The 19095-nt window shown below is 39.4% G+C and overlaps 1 protein-coding gene across 4 annotated transcripts in view; it reads left to right on the top strand.

The window, feature by feature from the left end:
- Positions 1 to 18464, top strand: part of trip10a (thyroid hormone receptor interactor 10a) — a 30951-nt gene extending 12487 nt beyond the window's left edge. Inside the window, exons 3-16 of one of the 4 annotated variants that reach the window (XM_079628105.1) lie at positions 196 to 252; positions 871 to 1018; positions 2753 to 2815; positions 4428 to 4532; positions 4683 to 4811; positions 4940 to 5086; positions 5392 to 5580; positions 8672 to 8836; positions 9892 to 9915; positions 11969 to 12078; positions 12292 to 12424; positions 12507 to 12595; positions 15825 to 15949; positions 16034 to 18464. In XM_079628105.1, coding sequence (XP_079484231.1) covers positions 196 to 252; positions 871 to 1018; positions 2753 to 2815; positions 4428 to 4532; positions 4683 to 4811; positions 4940 to 5086; positions 5392 to 5580; positions 8672 to 8836; positions 9892 to 9915; positions 11969 to 12078; positions 12292 to 12424; positions 12507 to 12595; positions 15825 to 15949; positions 16034 to 16185 — 1636 coding nt within the window. In that variant the 3' untranslated portion in view covers positions 16186 to 18464. The remainder of the gene's footprint in view (positions 1 to 195; positions 253 to 870; positions 1019 to 2752; positions 2816 to 4427; positions 4533 to 4682; positions 4812 to 4939; positions 5087 to 5391; positions 5581 to 8671; positions 8837 to 9891; positions 9916 to 11968; positions 12079 to 12291; positions 12425 to 12506; positions 12596 to 15824; positions 15950 to 16033) is intronic. The other 3 variants (XM_079628107.1, XM_079628106.1, XM_079628108.1) reach the window with 3 other exon arrangements.
- Positions 18465 to 19095: the final 631 nt, after the last annotated feature.

Here is a 19095-nt window from a genome sequence, read left to right as displayed (position 1 = left end):
TGGAAAGGACAACTGTTTTGCACACAATGTCCCATGCAAATGCTTAGCGGCCACCTGCTCCGGCAGGACCTCTGCAGTTTTCGATCTCCAGCGTGGCATGTTATGCAACCTTTTGCTATTTGAAACTTGAGCTCTTGCAAATGACATTATTATGATGTTGTTGATCCAGTGGATTTTTTTTTTTCTGGTTGCCAGGAATTTAACCAAGAAATACAGCCCTAAACGAGGCAGCAAAGAAGAGCAGGAATGCAGGTAATTTTGCACGTTTCAAAAGCGTATTTTCCTCACAATTGTGATGACAATTGAACTATCCAACCTGAACAATGTGCAATCAGAGAATAAAGCTCCCCAGTCACTATAATCAGTTCACTGCGGTACGCTGAGCTATGTCTGATGTTGCTACGGTGACTGAACAGCAGGACCTGTGGGGCCGTTGCCGACTCCAAACAAAAGCACATGAGTTCAACAAACAAGCGCATACACGTGTAAATGACTTAACGTATGATCCCTCTGGAAGGCTAAACTAATGAAGTCACTCATGGAAATCAGGCAGTATTTGAATCCGCCACAGGTGATGAAACAACATTCGCAACACATTGAACCGGCAAACATCAGGGTTTGATTGGATTGTGAAAGTGGGCTATTAAATTATTGTTTGTTTTTTTTAATACAGATTTTGTATACTATGCATAGAGTAAAACTAGCTTGCAACCCCTAATGAGGTTTGATTTTTGAGGTTTTCCCCCCAAAATGAGTCTTTTCCCAAATTAGTGAATCGGTGAATGAATGAACATGAGTTATCACAAATGACTAAAAGAAGGCCATGGAGATCTCTTGCATTTGTATCTCATTCGTATCACTTTTCGTTAGGTTCTCCAATCACCAGGCCTTTCTGGACGTCCTGAATGAGATGAATGACTATGCGGGCCAGAGGGAGCTGATCGCTGAGAACATGATGATCAATATCTGCATCGAGCTCACAAAGTACCTCCAGGATCTCAAACAGGAGCGCAAGATGGTGAGAAAGCGAGAGAGGCAGTCGGAGAAACTGGGCCATGCTTAAAATAAAGCATGCTGTGGGACAGAGGGCTGGGAAGGACACAGAGAGGGGGATTGTGGGTAAAAAGGAGAGGCAGTGGAGAACTTGTGAAGAAACATTATAGTCTTTTGGGGAGGAAGGCTCTTTTTGATTTGTGCCACACTGTTGATGATCTTCATAAACAACAGTTGATGCTCCCCATAACCTCAGCTGTCTCCTCTTGTTTGTCACTTGGAATTTATGGGACACTGTTTTATTGTTTGTGCTTCCTAAGGCACAAATCACTATTACCATTGCTCATATTTAGAGTCAGACGTTTAAACAAATGACTAAACATGAGTATTAAACTCAACCCAACATGTTGTTGTTGTTATTGACAAGAATGATACCTCAGATTTGTGAGGTAAATATTCTTTACTTGAGAGTGGTCTGCTATTTCCTTTCTAAGAGCAGGATCACACAGAACGCGTTTTTGCTGTTAAAAAACGCTTTTTTTAAAGGTTGAACATTTTAACTTGAGCGCTTCATTTTTAGAATGCCGTGTCATGCGTGAGACGCTGCAAAAGATGCTAGCGAAGCGGTTAAAGACGCCCGTCTAGCGCGATTACATTGAAAAACAATGGAAAAGTAGCGCAATAGAATGGAAAAACCGTCCCCTAAGCGATCATATTTTTGCCTTGCAGATGATATATCGGGCGGAAAAAATCACATAGACGCACGCTTGTAGAAGGAGGGTTCATCAGCTGTTGATTGGATGGAGTCTGATTTGAATAGTAAGAAAGGGGTGGGGTTTAAGCGGACTGAATGATTAGAGAACTCCGGCATACATCACCAGAGTTCAGCTTGACTCGAGAGAAGATGGAGTTATGTTTTAAAGTCCCCCTGGCCTGAAGTCAATCATTTTATCCCTTAAAACTCGTCTTTGATTGCCAAAAGGACATATTTAAAAGTTTTTTTTCCCTAGAAAAAAAGCTCTTCATGCCTTAAAAATAACTTGGATGTAACTCCCTTGCCTCATTTAGTATACACGATTTTATTATGTGAAATGAGCCCCGCCTCCACTCACTCACACCAGCTCAGAGATCCACTCATTGATGATCTCATGTTGATGTGATGTAGTTTGTGACGTCAGAAACACCAGTGATTTCAAACCATATTTTTGAGACTGTCTTTGGTTCACTGCAGTTTTAAGGAGAAAATACTCAACAATGGTGTTGTTGACTTATGAATTTGCTCATGGTTTGTCTTAAAGCATATTACAAACACCACATAGACATAACAACATTTAAAAGCTTGATTTTCACCACAGGGGGCTTTAATTAAAAAGTCTGAATTCAAGAAAAGAAATGGAGGCATGTTATAGATTCATTTAGAATATAGATAAGATGAATTTTAATTTCATGCAGACTTTAATCTTATAAATCATGGTTTTCAGTTTTGTACAAGCATACACTCGCATGTTTTTTTGTTTTTTCAAAATTTGATGTTATGTCAGAAAGCCCAAAGCACAATGACCATGTTTTTTTTTTTCTCTCTCTCTCTCTCTCTCTCTCTCTCTCTCTCTCTCTCTCTCTCTCTCTCTCTCTCTCTCTCTCTCTCTCTCTCTCTCTCTCTCTCTCTCTCTCTCTCTCTCTCTCTTTCTCTTTCTCTTTCTCTTTCTCTTTCTCTTTCTCTTTCTCTTTCTCTCTCTCTCTTTCTGTCTAAAATGAACAGCATCTGTTAGATGCCAAGAAAGCACAACAGTCTCTGGAGGGCACCTACAAGCAGCTCGACAATGTAAGTTTCTCTCTGTGACAGGTTGTCATTGAGCAGCCAGATCTGACTGGCTCTTGTACCCTGTCAGAGGCTTGCGTCACGTCTCTTTGTGGCGTAAGCGCTGACTGTGGGGAGAGAGCTCTTTTGTAGGGGGACTGAAAGTGATTGTTTACCGTTTGTTTCCGTGGCCAGTGTTTGTTCAGGTAAGGGTAAGGAATGTAAACAGAAACACATTGAAGTATTTCGATATGCGGTGTAATTTAGCTATTTGAGTTAGCTAACAATCGGCAGCTATTTCAGACTTCATTAATAATAACATAAATTCACAATTGACTATTAATGAATAAATGTCCATAGTTACATAGTATTCTTCCTTGCACATTATTTTAAAGAAACAAAGTTGTTTTAGATGTTTTTAAAAAATGTTGATCTCTCTAAAACTATTATTGTTTTTCAATGTTGTAATCATTTACACAGGGGTGGTCGGAAAAAACAGTGTTAAGGCCCCAATATACGAAATCCAAGAACGAACAGGGGTGCGTTTCCAAAAAGCATCGCAAGTTGATCATACAACAATTGCCACAAATGGTCTCTACTGTCAACTTCGGCTTATAATGCTTTTGGGAAACGCAGCCCTGTTCGTTCTTGGATTTCGTATATTGGGGCCTTAACACTGTTTTTCCCGACCACCCCTGTGTAAATGATTAACACAAAATCAGGCCAAAACTAAGTTCGTTTGGAGTTCGTTTTGGGAGTTCGAAACGACTTGCCAAAGCGAACTTTCCAGAAAAGTTCACTCCAGCTGGTAAACACCTTTGTGCTACCATTGGTTCATGGTGATTACATACTAGGTGGGTGTGGCACTGAGGCTCCGCCTTCTTTCACGTAGAAATCATGTTGTTCCAAACCAGTATGACTTCCTTTCCTCTTTGGAAAAGAAAAGGAGATGTTCGATAGAATATTAATGCTGATATTATCCATGAAATAAAAGTGAGTGGGGATAGATGCTGTCAAGCTAAAAAAATACCAAAAATTACTTCAATAAAAGGTTATCAAGAAGAGAGGGTGCTCAAACTATGGCAAAATTCACATTTAGAAGATGTATGCATTCAAAATGAAAAAATTCACTTCAGAAACTTAACATACTGTCTGTCCAATCAAATGCTCTCTAGAATCTGAAGCTTCCCACCTCCTACATGATAAAAGGATGGTACAACGGTGCCTGAAATCAATCACTTCACTTACACACTTACTCTCACTATGTGAACAGCACATAGTGCACTATATAGGAAATAAATATCTATTCTGGCAGTGTGAATATGCTTACCATAAGCATATTTCGCTAAAACCGCACTCAAGCCCCTTTAAAGGCACTTTTAAATGTATATTCAAATATGCCGCATGAATACTCATAGCAGGTTTGCATTTGGTGATGCTAAATGCCTTGTTTTATTTGTGTGTAATAGCCAGTAGTAATATGTCAGAGGAACAAAGAAAGTGATATAGGTTTGGTGATGACACAATGTTAACTTTTGGGTAAATTATCCCTTTAATGGCTAAAAATAAGAGCATTGTGTATGTAGTAACCAACAGGGATAGCTTTGATATATTTTTTTTCTTCTTTTTTTGGTAGAGTAAAAAACGATTTGAAAGGGAGTGGAGAGAAGCAGAAAAGGCTACTCAAAATGCAGATAAAACAGATCAAGACCTCAATGCTACCAAAGCGGACGTGGAGAAGGTATTTGTTTCCCCAAAAGGTTTCACAGGTGTTGCCGCACCTTTGTATGCACATCATCTCATTTCCATTATATCCAAATGCATTATTGTTGTTTCCTTGTTCCTCTTTATGTACAGGTGTCTGATTTCACTTTTTTTTATCTAACCATAGGCCAAACAGCAGGCACATATGCGAACACACATAGCAGAAGAGTGTAAAAACGACTATGCTGCACAACTTCAAAAGTACAACAAAGAACAGAATCAGTTCTACTTCACGGACATGCCCCTTATTTTCAATGTAAGAAGCACCCGCCTCAGTCCTAACATGTCGAGATGCATCTGTTCCTGTCAGCTTACTATGGGAATGATCCCAAGCAGTCTTGCAGAGTTTATACGGATATCTATATGCATGTTTTTTCTCTGCAGAATCTGCAGGACATGGATGAGCGGCGAATCAAAAAGATGGCGCAGGGCTACATCCAGTTTTCAGACACGGAGCGTCAAGTCATGCCCATCATTGGGAAGTGTCTGGAGGGCATTACCAGAGCTGGCACGAATGTAAACGAGAGGAACGTAAGTCGAGTGGCATTTCTAAGAAAAACGGTTTCATTTTCTGCTCTTATTATGCCGAGGGAGTCCAATCCTGCTCCGGGAGGGCCACAATCCTGCAGAGTTTAGCTCCAGTTCTAATAAACCATACCTGAACTAGCTAATCCTAGCACTAGGATTACTTGTGTGATTGGGCAGGTTGGAGCTAAACTCAGTAGGACATTAGCCCTTCAGGAGAGGGATCGGCATTAAGCCGAACAATTTGAGAGAGCAGTCAACCCTCTGCAAACCGACACATAGGGTAGCTAACTCTTCTTTGTGTTATTCAGGACTCTGTGGTTCTTATAGAGCAACATAAGTCTGGCTTCGAGAGACCAGGAGATCTGGAGTTTGAGGACTACAGTCAGGGCATCAACCGGGCCTCCTCGGACAGCAGCCTTGGCACTCCTAAAGGTCCCCTAGAGCTGTTGGGCAAGAACAAGAATAAAACCTTCCGGTTGTTTAATAAGAAGAGCAAGGTAGGCTTCACCACTCCATGAAACCAGAGTTGCTTCTGATGAAATTCCTGTGTTCTTTGTGGAGATGGAAAGTTCCCTGTTGGAAAAACCTAGTCATACCAGCCAATAATGTCCAAAGCTTAGTTAACCATCTCAACCAGATCCCACCAGCTTGTCCATACTGGTCTAACAGCTCTAACTGCTGATAGTCCACCTGATCAACCATCTAAATCAGGGGTGTCCAATCCTGCTCCCGGAGGGCCATAATCAATGCAGAGTTTTGCTGCCTGGAAGTTCCTTGTGTTACTGAAGAGCTTGATTTGCTAGTTCAGATGTGTTTAATTTAGGTTGGAGCTAAACTCTACCAGAAGGTGGCCCTCCAGGAGCAGAATTGGACACTCCTGATCTAAATGAAGCTTGACCAAATTTGACCAGCTAGAGGCAACTTTGAACCCAGCCACCAGAACCATAGATCTGTTTTTTGCTGGGTTTTCCAGCAGGTTTCTACAGTACCAATTCATAAAGAGATGTCCAATCCCACTCCTGTAGGACCACCAGCATAAGTTAAGCTCCACACTTGTCTGGAAATGTTTAGTTATCCTGAAGACCTTGAATAATTGGTTCAAGTTTTATTAAGGTTAGAGCTAAAAATCTACTGGAAGGTGGCCTTCCAGGAGAAAAATTGGACACTCCTGCCCTACAATATGATAGAGGAGAGTCACAGTCTGAAAGGTAACAAAGGGTTGGCTTGAGATGATTTGTGGGAAAAACATTGTTTCAGGTCTTTGAAAAGTTCAGACTAGAAAAGGTATCAGAGCCAAAGCTGTGGTCTCTTGCACCCTTCGTCTCCCTGCCACAGCTGAAAGATGCATGATGTTTAAATCATCCGTCACCCTTCCTTACCCCAGCTCTCAATCTCTCTGATGCACCCAACACAGAAGGTTTTCCAGTATAAACCCTTTGCATGGCTGTCTGGCTGTAAATGGGGATTGAAAAGCCCCCAGCTCTGTTGTTTAGCTCAGCGTGTGACCTAGTGCTCATTCTGCTGTGTCTGTGCTTTTCTTTGGGACACTGCTGCCTCTGCTATGGGCCTTAACACACACACACACTACTGCTATTATATGCTGCATAAAATATCCTTCAGTCCCATCACAATGACACCTTTGTGCACTGTTTGCCATCAGGAAAGATGCTCGGTTGCATCTGGTTAAGTTGTTAAGGAGAAAAATCCTCTTAAAATGAGGGTTAGAGGCGAAGCATTAAAAACATTCCCTTTTCAGTCATGTGATGATTCAGAGCTCTGAATAGGATTCAATGGATATTTCTTTGTCCCTGTGGGCTATATAGGTCTGAAGTGTTTTCTAGGAACACCATCATATTAATAATCTAATTTCCTGCTTGTTCAATGCTTGGCGTTCTTCACATGACCCTCAGCGCTTCCTCTGCCAGCCTTCTTGAGCTTGCCATCTTAACTGTCCAGTCTTGTCTTGTTTAATTTCAGTCCTAATCATTGTGCAGATCCATTCTTTTCCTTGTGAGTAAGCAAATATCATGGAGTTTTTGTCATGTTTTAGAAAAGTTGCACCTCAAATCTACTTCCCTCTTCCTTTACCCTTATTCGTGTAGATCAAACATCTTCCTTGATGCTTTACTTTTTGCTCGCCGTGCATGTTTGCTTTCCGGCTGGCTGAGACAGTCGCAATGTCGAGAAGCTAAAACCAATTTAAGGGGAAATACTTATTTTTAGCACCAAGCTGTCATTCGTTTAGCCATATAACTTGTAGAGGATTGTTTGATGCAATTGTAGTGTTTAAAAAAAAAAAAAAAAAGAAGTTTTTTCAGGGTGAAGCTCTTTTTGTCTGTTCCACTTTGTGAACTGCCCCCCTAGAAAATTAGAAAAGGGTCAGAAGAGGCCCTCCTAATGTGAAAATTATTTCAAAATTATGCTGCAATATAAAATGGCTTACTAGTATCACATTTATCCTACAACAATAATCCCAGATTGCAATGTATATATATTTTAAAAGTATATGAGCATTAATGGAGTTTTCTTGTGTGCTTCAATACTCTTTGTGCTTATTTGAGTAACTAGTATCTTAGCTATTGTCAGCTTCTTTTGGAATCAACTCTGAGCTGTAGATTTAACTGTGAGGTTGTCTTTGTAGACAGCTCACTTTTTGAAAATAGCAAGTGTGCACAGCTTATTCACTGACTTATCAGGGCTCCTTTAATTTTTAGGCCATTTTGTTGCTATGCAATCCAACATAAACCTCTGAATGTTGATTGGGCAAAAAGTGGCTCCACTCATTACATCCATAGTGGGGTGTAAAACAGTAATAGTTTTGTAGATTGTTTACATTGACTATTCTTATGCTGCTTACAGTGCCAATTATTCTGGAAAGCTTATGCATTTGGCTGTCATGATTTCAATGTGATGTGCTCTCAGGAGATTTTGGTTGGAATGAAATGCACAATTAGGCGTAATTTCTGCATTTTTCTTCTGACAAAGACCAGAACCTTTTTAGCAAATGAAAAAACAAAAAGCAGTGGGTTCGCTGTAGGCGTGTAAATTATGCCTTGGTTTTTTTGGTCTGTTTTTGTGCTGCCACATAAAACAAAATTGGGCTTGTAATGATGTTTGGGTAATGATGGGTAGTCCTGTCACCTTGATTTTTTTTAGAAAGCTTCATAACTGTTTTTCATCAACATTAAGCAAAGTTTGTATAGACCATAGTTGTGCCATTTATGTATGTCCTTACAATCATTCCTGCATCTCTTGAAGGCCACATTATCCATTGAACAAGCCAAGACTTTTATTGTTTTCTGATGGAGCCATTGTTTGCTTCTTCATCTGGCTTATTGCTTTGCTGGGGCTTGTGGAATTGGGGCTGTTGTGGGTTTGGGTTTTCTTTGTCTTGCTTCTCCTGGCTCTTGCTAAGGTTGGTCCAGTGTTGTCCTCGTTGCTGTTTTGATGTTGCTTTGAGGTGTTTGATGGTGTCTCTTTATTTTCCCTTGTCATATGTGTTTTTTGTTTGTTTTCACCCTTCCCCCATCCCTCTCCTGCCGTCCTGTCCCCATGTTCCTCTGGGTTTGTGCCTGGTGTCTGTCCCAGCTTCCCTCGTCCTCGCTCAGTCCTTTCTCCACACCCCCCACCCCCTCGCCCGCTAACGGACCCCCTTCCCCAAAGTTTGGCCGGGATCCCCTGTCGTACTGTTTGAAGGAAATCAATAAGACAGTCAAACCCCGAATCTCTTCCTTCCGGACCCTCAAGAGAACGGTGAGTGTGACCGGCCAGGGATCAAGCAACTTTGCTACACCTGTGTGCTGCTGTTTTTGGCACGTTTAAGGCGTTCAGCAGCACTAGATTGATCTGGGTCTGAGTAGTGGTCACATGCACATGAAATAAAGTAGAAATCACAGCTCTTTCACCACTCATCTTCAACCAACACCAACTTTTCACCTATTCCTACCACAGTACACTTTTAACACCTACTGAGTTGTAGCTAAGGCTGACATCACAACTAGCCAACTCGAAAGAACTGATAACAGTAGGAGATGTCACCCACCGATTGCTGTGACTGAAATCTCAACGTCTTCTGGCAGTGAGTCTTTCACACTCTTCGATTAAGAATGAAAGTTTAGTGGCAAGTTATACGACTGGCTCGGATATTTCTTTCTCATTCCCATGCAACGTCCCATATTGGCATCAAATCAACATGAAGCTTGATGAAATAACAACAGGAGCAAAGACTGAATTAGAATGCACTTCACGTAGTAACTTTGTCCTTTGAGTGAGTGTGATTGTGTGTTTGTCCCTCTGGAGCTTGTAGTATGTTCATGTTTTCCAGCATAACTTGTCAGCTTATGTGAAAACATGACTTAATTTAAATAAAAGTAGACTGTTCTGCCTTTGCTTCCTTATTTTGTTGCCCATGTAAGTTCAGGGCGAATGCCAAAAATGCATGTTTACACAATCACGGTCGACAATGGTCCGCAGTTTTATGCGTTTTGGATGAGATTTGAGCAGTGAAGAAGCATGTCAGTTGCTGAATCAGAGCTTATTGGTTATGCACATCTACTAAGGCTGTGCTAATACAATCATGTTTCATGATATTGCATGATACTTCAGGGTTCCTACAAGGAGCAGGTCACGCAAAATCTTAAGATCTGAAATCAGCGTTTCTCACTGCGTTCAGAGCTGCTTTTTGTAAGATGCAGAACTAGACAAAAGTGAAGTGACCAGCATGAGAGACTAATAAAATCAGAAGGAAAAAAATGACTAGTGTGATGCCAGCTTATAAAGCACTGTATGTTTATTTCTCTCTTTCTTAGTTTGTTCCAGAGAAGCTTAAAATGGTATGGGCCGTACTTGCCGTATACATGCATATTTCACTTCCTCTGTCTTTATTGGATTTTTTTCTGCTTCTGAGGATTTTCACATATTTTCAATCATTCATTATTGTGGAGGTGGCCATTCTCAGTAAAAGGCACAGAAGCCTTTGGGCTTATTAACAGTTCTCTCTATCACTGCTCTTAAACCGTGACAAGCCATTCCAGGGTGAGACACTGCAACACAAAGGCATATAAACACATAATCTATGCATTGATGCTTAAGCCAGGCTGTTATGGTGTACTATATTGGACATGTTTTAAAGTTGCATTGATAAATCTATGCACGTGGTTTAAATGCATTGAGAGTTGCTCAAAGAAATATTCCTGGTTAAATTAAATCTATACCCTATTGACATCATCTCTCCCTCGGGTTTGTTAAAACAATTGAAAACAGCAATACACTTTTGGAGGAGGTCTATGGGCCAAGTCTGTGAATAAAAGCTAAAAATATGAAACTGTCACTCTTTTTTGATAGTGTAGCCATTACATTTCATCATTCAACTAACATTAGGCTAGTGCTGCTATTAAACCTGTCTGCTCTAAGTAATATCCAACTTTAAAATATAAGTCTAGTACAGGTGCTCGACACATGTACAGAAAGTTTCATCCTTGTCCAGTGTCTGCGCTATTTGACTGTAACTTTTATCTCCAAAAGTTATGACTGTCTTTTGTACTTTTTGCTGTTGTTATATTCGGCCTCATCTGTTTGTTTTTTTTACCGTGAAACAGCAAGCCTAATTAATCCCCAAAAAACTCAAGATGCACGTTTGTCTAGCTTTGCACATACGTGTGTGTGTGTGAGTGTGTGTGTGTGTGTACGCACGCATATAGTGTATGCGTCAAAAGCCCAAACTTTCAAGTGCACACGTGTCGAGCATCAAAGGAAGTAATCAATATGAAGTATATTACTAAATATTAGGGCTGTCAATTTAACATGTTCATTTAATTAATTAGTTCTGGTAAAAAAATAACGCGTTCAAATTAACACATCCGCCCCGTCCTAGACCTATTTCATCCAGTTGATGGTGGCAAACATGACGCAGGGCATCATGGTGCACGTTTTTAGTGAATAAATCGAGTGAACCAATGATTCAATGGCCCATTCATAAAGAAAGCCACTTGCTTAATTCCTGAATGAATCAGCCGTTTGAATTAATCGAGTGAATCAATGACTTATTCATTTAGACATATTTACTGGCAGTTTTAGTTTCTTATTTAGAGTATCATTTCATAAAAAAAATATTTCAGTTACCTTTTAATAAAAAGCCCATCAAAGGTATAGTTCACCCGCAAATTCAAATTCTGTCATCATTTACTTACCCTCGTCGCCGTTGAAGCCTAAACGTTTGTCTAATAAATTCATATTTAATCAAATTAAATATTTTTTCTAAAGTTACTTTTTGTAATGTCTATTTGATATTGTGTTATTTAACACAATTATGACTTTAAATTATCTTATGGGGGTAATTTCTTAGCCAAATGTGACGTACGATTAATTAGCGATTCATTCGAATAAATAATCGCCACATCGTGTGATTCATTCGTTTAAAAAATATTTTACTATATATTTCATGTACCGGTAACTGTGTTAACATAAATATTAGCTTCACAACTCTGCCTTTAAACCCCTCCGGTCACTATTCTTTTACAGAATAGTCGACAGCATGTCACAAATTCTGTTCAAAAAGCTAGTTTTATTTAACCCAGAACATTCTTTTGAGTAAAACTGTGTATCACCCATTTAAGCATGCCTTACTTGTCATAAATGAAAAATGTGTTGTCAAAATCTTGTTAAAGCATACAGCCTGTAGTGTTTAAGGGGAACAATTGTGACAGGCGGTGTAATTACCCCGGTGACGAATTGCTACATTACATCTTTTGCTACTGCAAACCTGAACTCTTACTATTGGGTCTCTGGTTCACGTCTTTCACGGCTTATCTTGTGGTGTTGGTGGGGTTGTGTGTTGGTGCGAATCTCTGTGAGTGACACTATCTCCCCCGATCCATCTCTCCTCAGCCTGTGGACACGGAGGGCTTCACCCATCTTCCTCCCGAGCAGCGCAGGAAACGCTTGCAGCAGAAGATCGATGACATCAGCAAGGAGCTGCAGAAGGAAATGGATCAGAGGTGAGTCGCCTCTCCGACAACCATCTCCATGGCAACCGGCCACAGCTGAATCCTCAGGGTTACCGGGGGGTCTGGGCTTTGTTTACTAAGCACTTCAGGTCTCTAAGGAATCAGTGGTGTTGAGTGCCACGAGTAACCGTATCTGTTTGTTCTTTGTCTTTTTACGATCAATCTCTTTCTATCTTAAATAAATATATTTATATCTCTCTGCAGTGAGGCTCTGGGTAAGATGAAAGATGTATATGAAAAAAACCCTCAGATGGGAGATCCCGCCAGTTTGGCACCTCAGATCGCTCAGACGGCACAAAACATGGAAAGACTGCGAGGAGATCTCAACAAATATGAGGTTTCAGTTTTAACGCTGTCTGTACATCTTTATCCGCTTCATAAAGACTTTCTCAGCACACTCACGTCTTGGTTTGTTGTAGTCCTGGCTTGCAGAAGCAGGGGGCCGGGGAGACTCGATACGATACTCCACTCACTCCCTGAACAATAACGGTGCTCACAACCCTAGCAGGTCAGTTTTATTTCAACAAGTTTTATTTCTGATTATGGTGTGTATTCGGATTAAAGGGGTCATCGGATGCAAAATTCACTTTTATATGGTGTTTGCATATGTGTCTTTGCAGTGTGTGGACACAACCAACATACAATGAAAAGAATCCATTCACTCCTCTTTTTTTTTATCCTCAAAAAGCCTAACGCTCTTAATAATCAAGCTGTTTGGATTTTCTGAGCAATATGATGTCATACTGCTCATGCTCCGCCCACGACCACTGACGGACTGTCCCGTATTTGCATATTTCCGCCCTCAGCCATTTGTATACGGCCCGCCAAGGCCGGACTTTACGTGTCTTGTGTCGACACCCCCCACGGAAGAGAGGGGTGGGGTGAGCAGTTGCTCATTATCATTTAAAGAGACACGCACCGAAACGGGTCGCTGTGAACAGAGCTGTTTTTGAGGAGGTAAAAAGGATGTTGTTTTACACAACCATTGAGGAATTTAACCAAAGTATGTTACAAACTTTACATGAAGACCCTAAAGAATCATACACCCTTATGAAAAATAGGCATCCGATGACCACTTTAAAGTGGTACTTCACCCAAAAATGAAAACTATCATCACTTATTCACCGTCAAGTTGTTCCAAACCTATATGGGTTTGTTTCTTCTGTTGAACACAAAAGAAGATATTTTGAAGGATGTTGGTAATCAAACAGTTGATGGACCCCATCGACCTCCATAGTATGTTTTTTTTCCTACTATGGAAGTCATTCTTCAAAATATCTTCTTTTGTGTTCAACAGAAGAAAGAAACTCATACAGGTTTGGAACAATTTGATGGAGAATAAGTGAATTTTTGGGTGAATTATCACTTTAATCCTTCTGAAAAAAAAAATCTTCTGCTTCATCTATTGGAATATTAAACAGGTGTACAACCAAAATGCTCTTGAAATGAATGTAGTCAAACTTCACTAATTCTGGGTCACTGAGAACGAAAACAATGCTTAAAATTGTTGATTGGCTCTAGTTTTCCAGATATGCTATTGGATTAGTATACGACCTTGACCTGGAAATGGCGGAGGATAAATGAGTAATAAAGGGAAGGGATCTCAGTTTAAACGAAATGACTAAAATACATCTTTGACTGGATCTATGAATATGACTGGGTTCGGAAAGTACTTGCTTTCAAGGGAAAACAATGAATGATGCCATCTGAAGCTGGTGTTGCATCACATGATATGAATTGCATCAGGTTGGATGTGCCTGAAATCGCCCCCTAAACCCTCATTCACTATTCCCTACATTAGTCCTCTCATGTTTACTTTGAGTGAATGAAAATGAGTGAGTGAATTCGGACACTGTGGAATAGCCGAAAGGGCTTTCGCTTTTGAATTTAGCAAACTTAGCAAACTGACAGCTCCAGTTGTATAATGAAACATTAAACTCTGTCATGGAAACTATGTATAAACCATAATTAAACAATTTAGTAATCAATAAAAAATTTATTTACACCTGTGTGATATTACGTGGTAGCCACAATGGACCAGCGTTTTAGAAAATGAATGGTTGGATGATTTATCTGCAGGCGCCATCTTCTGGTCAGACGTAGGAATTAATTCGGCACTCGACTCTCACAGTGCATTATGGGTATTCTCTAGCCGTTGAGCGTACGGTACATCGGTTGTAAATCGGCACTCGATAACATCCACTATGGTTTTGGACCCATTTAAGGGAATAGGGGGTGATCTCAGACGCAACCGCTTATTCCTAGAACTCATGGATGATGCAATCATAACAAAGCTTACGTCACTCTGCCGAACAATCTGCCCTATGTCAGCTCTAGGAATCATACAGCAGGGGTGCAAAGCTCAACTCCTGGAGGGCCACAGTCCTACAGAGTTTAGTTCCAATACGCAATCCTGTCGTTTTCAAATGGGCCTGAAGGACTAGATGAGCTGGATCAGGTGTTTTATTAGGATTGAAACTAAACTGCACGGCTGTAGCCCTCCAGGAACTAAGTTTTGCACCCCTGTCATACAGTGCTGTGCTCTCTTATTTGTCAGTGTTTGATTTTGCAAAGGGGCACATTTTCAAATGGAGCCCATCAATACTTGCAGATTATTGCTGGACAGTGACAAAGAGATGCTCCATTTAATGAATACAAGAGTCGAGCCAAGAAGCGCATAGTAGACACTGATTAGGACTAAACTATGTACATAATTTGTTTACCTTTGTTTCATAATAAATGTGATTTTATATAACCCCTGTGCTGATTTTTAAAGGGTTACATAAACAGGTGACGGGTACTATCTACACAATACACATAATGTAAAATGTGAATACTTAAATATCTTTGAAACAGCCAGTTGTTTTAATTGTCATATTTGAATTCAGCACGTCACAATAAATAATAATAAGCACATTTTTATCTCTGAAGCAGACGATTTGTAAATATGTAGACCTGTGTTATCAGCATGTTTCCAATAAACTGAAGAATTGCATGTTGTTTTCCTTCTACTCTCTCGTGTAAATATCATTATATTTTATTCATTATTAGGAATTCTACAATTAATTGAATCTACTCCTTATCATTTTGTGTCCTTGACAACAGCACACAAGAGTGCAATGAATGGCAAAATGTAGGATGTGATTTCACTGTTAATAAAAATAAAGGAAAATTCCCTAAATAATAAAGATACACAATAGGAACAGACACACTTTAGAAGCTAGAAGTTATTACATTAACATTTTTTTTTAAATCACAATTAAATTGAAAGTCTGAAATGTTAGAATTTTTTTGCCTTAGTTTCTTTCTATCTCTCTCTTGTTGTTGTTTGTTATTATTATTATTACTGTGTGAAGTTGAAGTCATAACTTTGCTTTAGTACAGAATGAGTCGTTTTTACACCCCAGTCATCTGGGCACTGGGAAGGAAATTATGAGTTTTGACAGTAATAGTGTGTTCTCATAGTAGAGGAAGCTCTTCTCAAATGATTTTATTCCTCATCATTTGTTTGTAATGAGTCATTGAGTTCTTCATCGTAGCTTCACTTCTCTCGTTTTACTCAAATTACTTAATGTGGATACACCGAGATATAAATAAACACAGAATTCAAATAAACAGGAATATGTCAGGAGGCTTATTCACATTTTTTTAGGAACCATAACATTATTTGAATCTGGGCAAGGCGATTAGATTGCGTCAACATAATCAGAATGGTCCTGTGCTCTATTTTTTTTTAGTCCTGGAGCTCTCTCAGATGACACGGACCCCTCACATGACATCTACACCGAGTTTGATGACGACTTTGAGGTAGAGGAACTCGCCGCACCTATTGGTCAATGCACAGCGCTCTACAATTTCCCAGGTACGATTAAACGGCTTCGCACAAGCATTGGCGAATATCATATCCACCGCTTGTCCTCTGACACTCGCCTCCATCTGTCAACAGGCTCCAGCGAGGGAACCATATCCATGCAGGAAGGAGAGGTGCTGTCTGTAGTGGAGGAGGATAAAGGCGATGGGTGGACGCGGGTGCGCCGGAACAACGGGGACGAGGGCTACATCCCAACTTCTTACGCTACCATCACGCTTAACAAATGACCTCGTCCCCTTTCCACCCGCTGCAGCAGAGATGCACTATAACAAACACTATGAGTAGCTTCAGATTAACACTCATTATGTCCCAACACGGCTTGCTGCTCCAGGGGGGGGGGATCACCGCACAATGGGCTAATACACTCCTCCTCTAAGGATGAATGAGTATCTCAGGGTGTGTATTGTGTGAGTGAATGAGGTAGAGAAGGTTGGAATCTCCTTGTTTTTTCTCCTTGTTTTGCATGGAAAACAATGCAGGAGGGTGCCATGTGCTCGCAGCTATTGCTCAACAGACGCATCAGTTCCTGTGGTGACTCTGTCTGATGGTGACTTTTAAAAGCAGAGCTGAGATATTTTGCCTGGCCATGATCCACTCAACTTGTCCTCCACGAAGATCTTCCATCCGCACCTTGATGATGTGATTTGGCACCTGGAGCGAAAAGCGTAACTATCTCTGCAGGCAGAAGTCCAGCTCAAGTGCAACGTTTTTAAAGTTCTTGAAGTATTTGCTTTAAAGATCTGAGTGGCCAAAAATGATATTTTACAGCAGTGAGTGTTGCAAATGCTTCAGTAAGTGTGCAGTCACATGAATGCCACATCTACGAGTCGATAATACCTAACATTTCTGTGTATAGAAAATACTGAGCTCCCTAGTAATATTAAGTAGCTCCTTTTTTTTCTCTCTCTCCATAAGACTGTTACACAAACAGTTGATGTACTCAGAGGCAGTGCAAAATTATGACAATCAAAGTCTCATAATCTGCAGAGAAAAGCCACCGTTCTCAAATCTACAGATATGTAGTACAATAAATAGTTTGTTGCAATAAAAGAATATAATTTATTGAGTACATAAATAAGTGTTTGTATATTAAATAAACAGTAAATCACATTTATATACGAGGTAACTGCACACATTTGCTATTTCAGATAGATCAACAATGCACAGTGTACTAGCAACTAAGAAAAACTATTCTAGGCAGCAATAGCAAATTTAGGATTTTCATATATATTTATACGTATATGAAATAATATATTTTAGGCATCACAACACCACTTTTGTCTTATTAGTTTTTTTTTTATTCTTGATGAATAAAGATTGTATTGTTAAGAATAGAGTTCTAAATTCAAGGGTTTAAGTCTCATTTCAATATTTGTTTTGTTTGTCTTTGATTGAATCCGAGGCAGAACTGTTAGTGTTTGTCTAAGTCAAGGTGCCTTCAACTTTGTGTGTGTACCATACTCAAAATACACTTATTTTATTGTCTTTATAAATGTCAAGCACATTTCCAAATTGACTGTGTTTTGTTTTTGGGTGAAAATCTCAATTGAAAGGGATTTTTAAGCAAGCCATATAGCTTTTGAGATGAGTTATTTATTTTAGCTGCAATTAGTAAAAAATTATTTCACATATTGAGGTCACATGATCATAATACCATTGTTTTGCATAGCTTACAAGTGCCACCTGCTGGTAATAGGAGGTTGCAGCTCAAACAGAAAATGTTGTCATCATTTAGGTTTACTCAAACTCGTACAGGTTTGGAACAACTTGAGTGTATTTCTTCTGCTGAACATAAAAAAAAAAGTTTTTTATTCAAGAATTTTGAAGAACATGGGTACAGTTGGGTAAACCCCATTGACTCCCATATTATGAAAAAAAACTACTATGGAAGTCAATGGGGTCCATCAACTATTTGGTTATTGACATTCTTCAAAATATCTTCTTTTGTGTTCAACAGAAGAAAGAAACCCATACAGGTTTGAAACATCATGAGGGTGAGTGAATGATGACCGTGGCAACTCTTTGAGCTGGCGTGGGTAATTTCGGAAATTAAATTAGATAATCTGAGTTAATAATCCAAAATGAATGGGATAAGAGAGCCTAAAGTAAATCATACAAAAACGCATACTTATCTAAATCTCTAAAAAAAAACGTTAGACAAGTTTTACATTTTCTATTGAAAACAGCTAGGCTACAACTGCTCAGTTGTTAGTCGTAAAACATGATGGAGGAGGAAATAATCTCCGAGCCATGAGGTCTTTTTGGACTTTTTTAAAATTATTTTAATAAAATGTCTCCTCAATATAATTTATTTTAGCCTACTAATAAATGAAGTCGTAAAACGGGTGAAATAGACTAGGCCTACTCACAATTGGGGCAGCCGTAAAGTTAGGTGTATGATCACTACAATTAATAAATGTATGTTCATTGGCCTTTAGTATTAAACGTTATTATTTAAAAAGGCTAGGCTATTATTTCACGTCGTGCAAAAGAATAAATCTTGAACAGTGGTAAAATAATCACGACCTCTCGTGTTTTTTTTGTTGTTTTTTTTGTTTTTTTAAAGGTTTCCAACAGGTGGCAGTGTTGCACAACAAATCTAAACTGGACCGTAGTTTTTCTCTCATATACATTTGCAACAGATTTGAAATAATGTTGTCCATGTACAGACCAAAAAAAAACAAAAAAAAAAACAGACACCTCTCTAACTAAAATTAGTCAAGGTAGTTGGAAATGACTGACAAACGCCAAGAGTGATCTTTTAATAGACGTGCAAATCTGAATAGCTGCCAAATATTCTCAAACCACAGATCGTAATGTGGACAGATCAAAATATCTAGGCTATAGGCTATTTGACAACTCGCTGTACATTGAGACCGTTAAAGCTTTCAGTGTCTGTTAGTATTCAAGGACTCATCTTATTATTATAAGCTGTGACTAGGACTCATGCACTTGCTTTCTCCAGCGCATTTTCGCAAACTGTATTGAAAAAAATACGAGACCGACAATCATTGCAATAGGCTACTTCTAATTAAATTGCTAAAAATCTTAAACGTTTTAGGAATAGAATCACAACACATTAACAAAAATATACGTGCATTAAAGAACAAAAACAATGCAAATGCTCAAGATGCCTT

This window comes from Phoxinus phoxinus, assembly GCF_949152265.1.
Source record: "Phoxinus phoxinus genome assembly, chromosome: 1".
NCBI lineage: Eukaryota > Metazoa > Chordata > Actinopteri > Cypriniformes > Leuciscidae > Phoxinus > Phoxinus phoxinus.
This window is presented reverse-complemented; position numbering and strand designations above follow the sequence as displayed.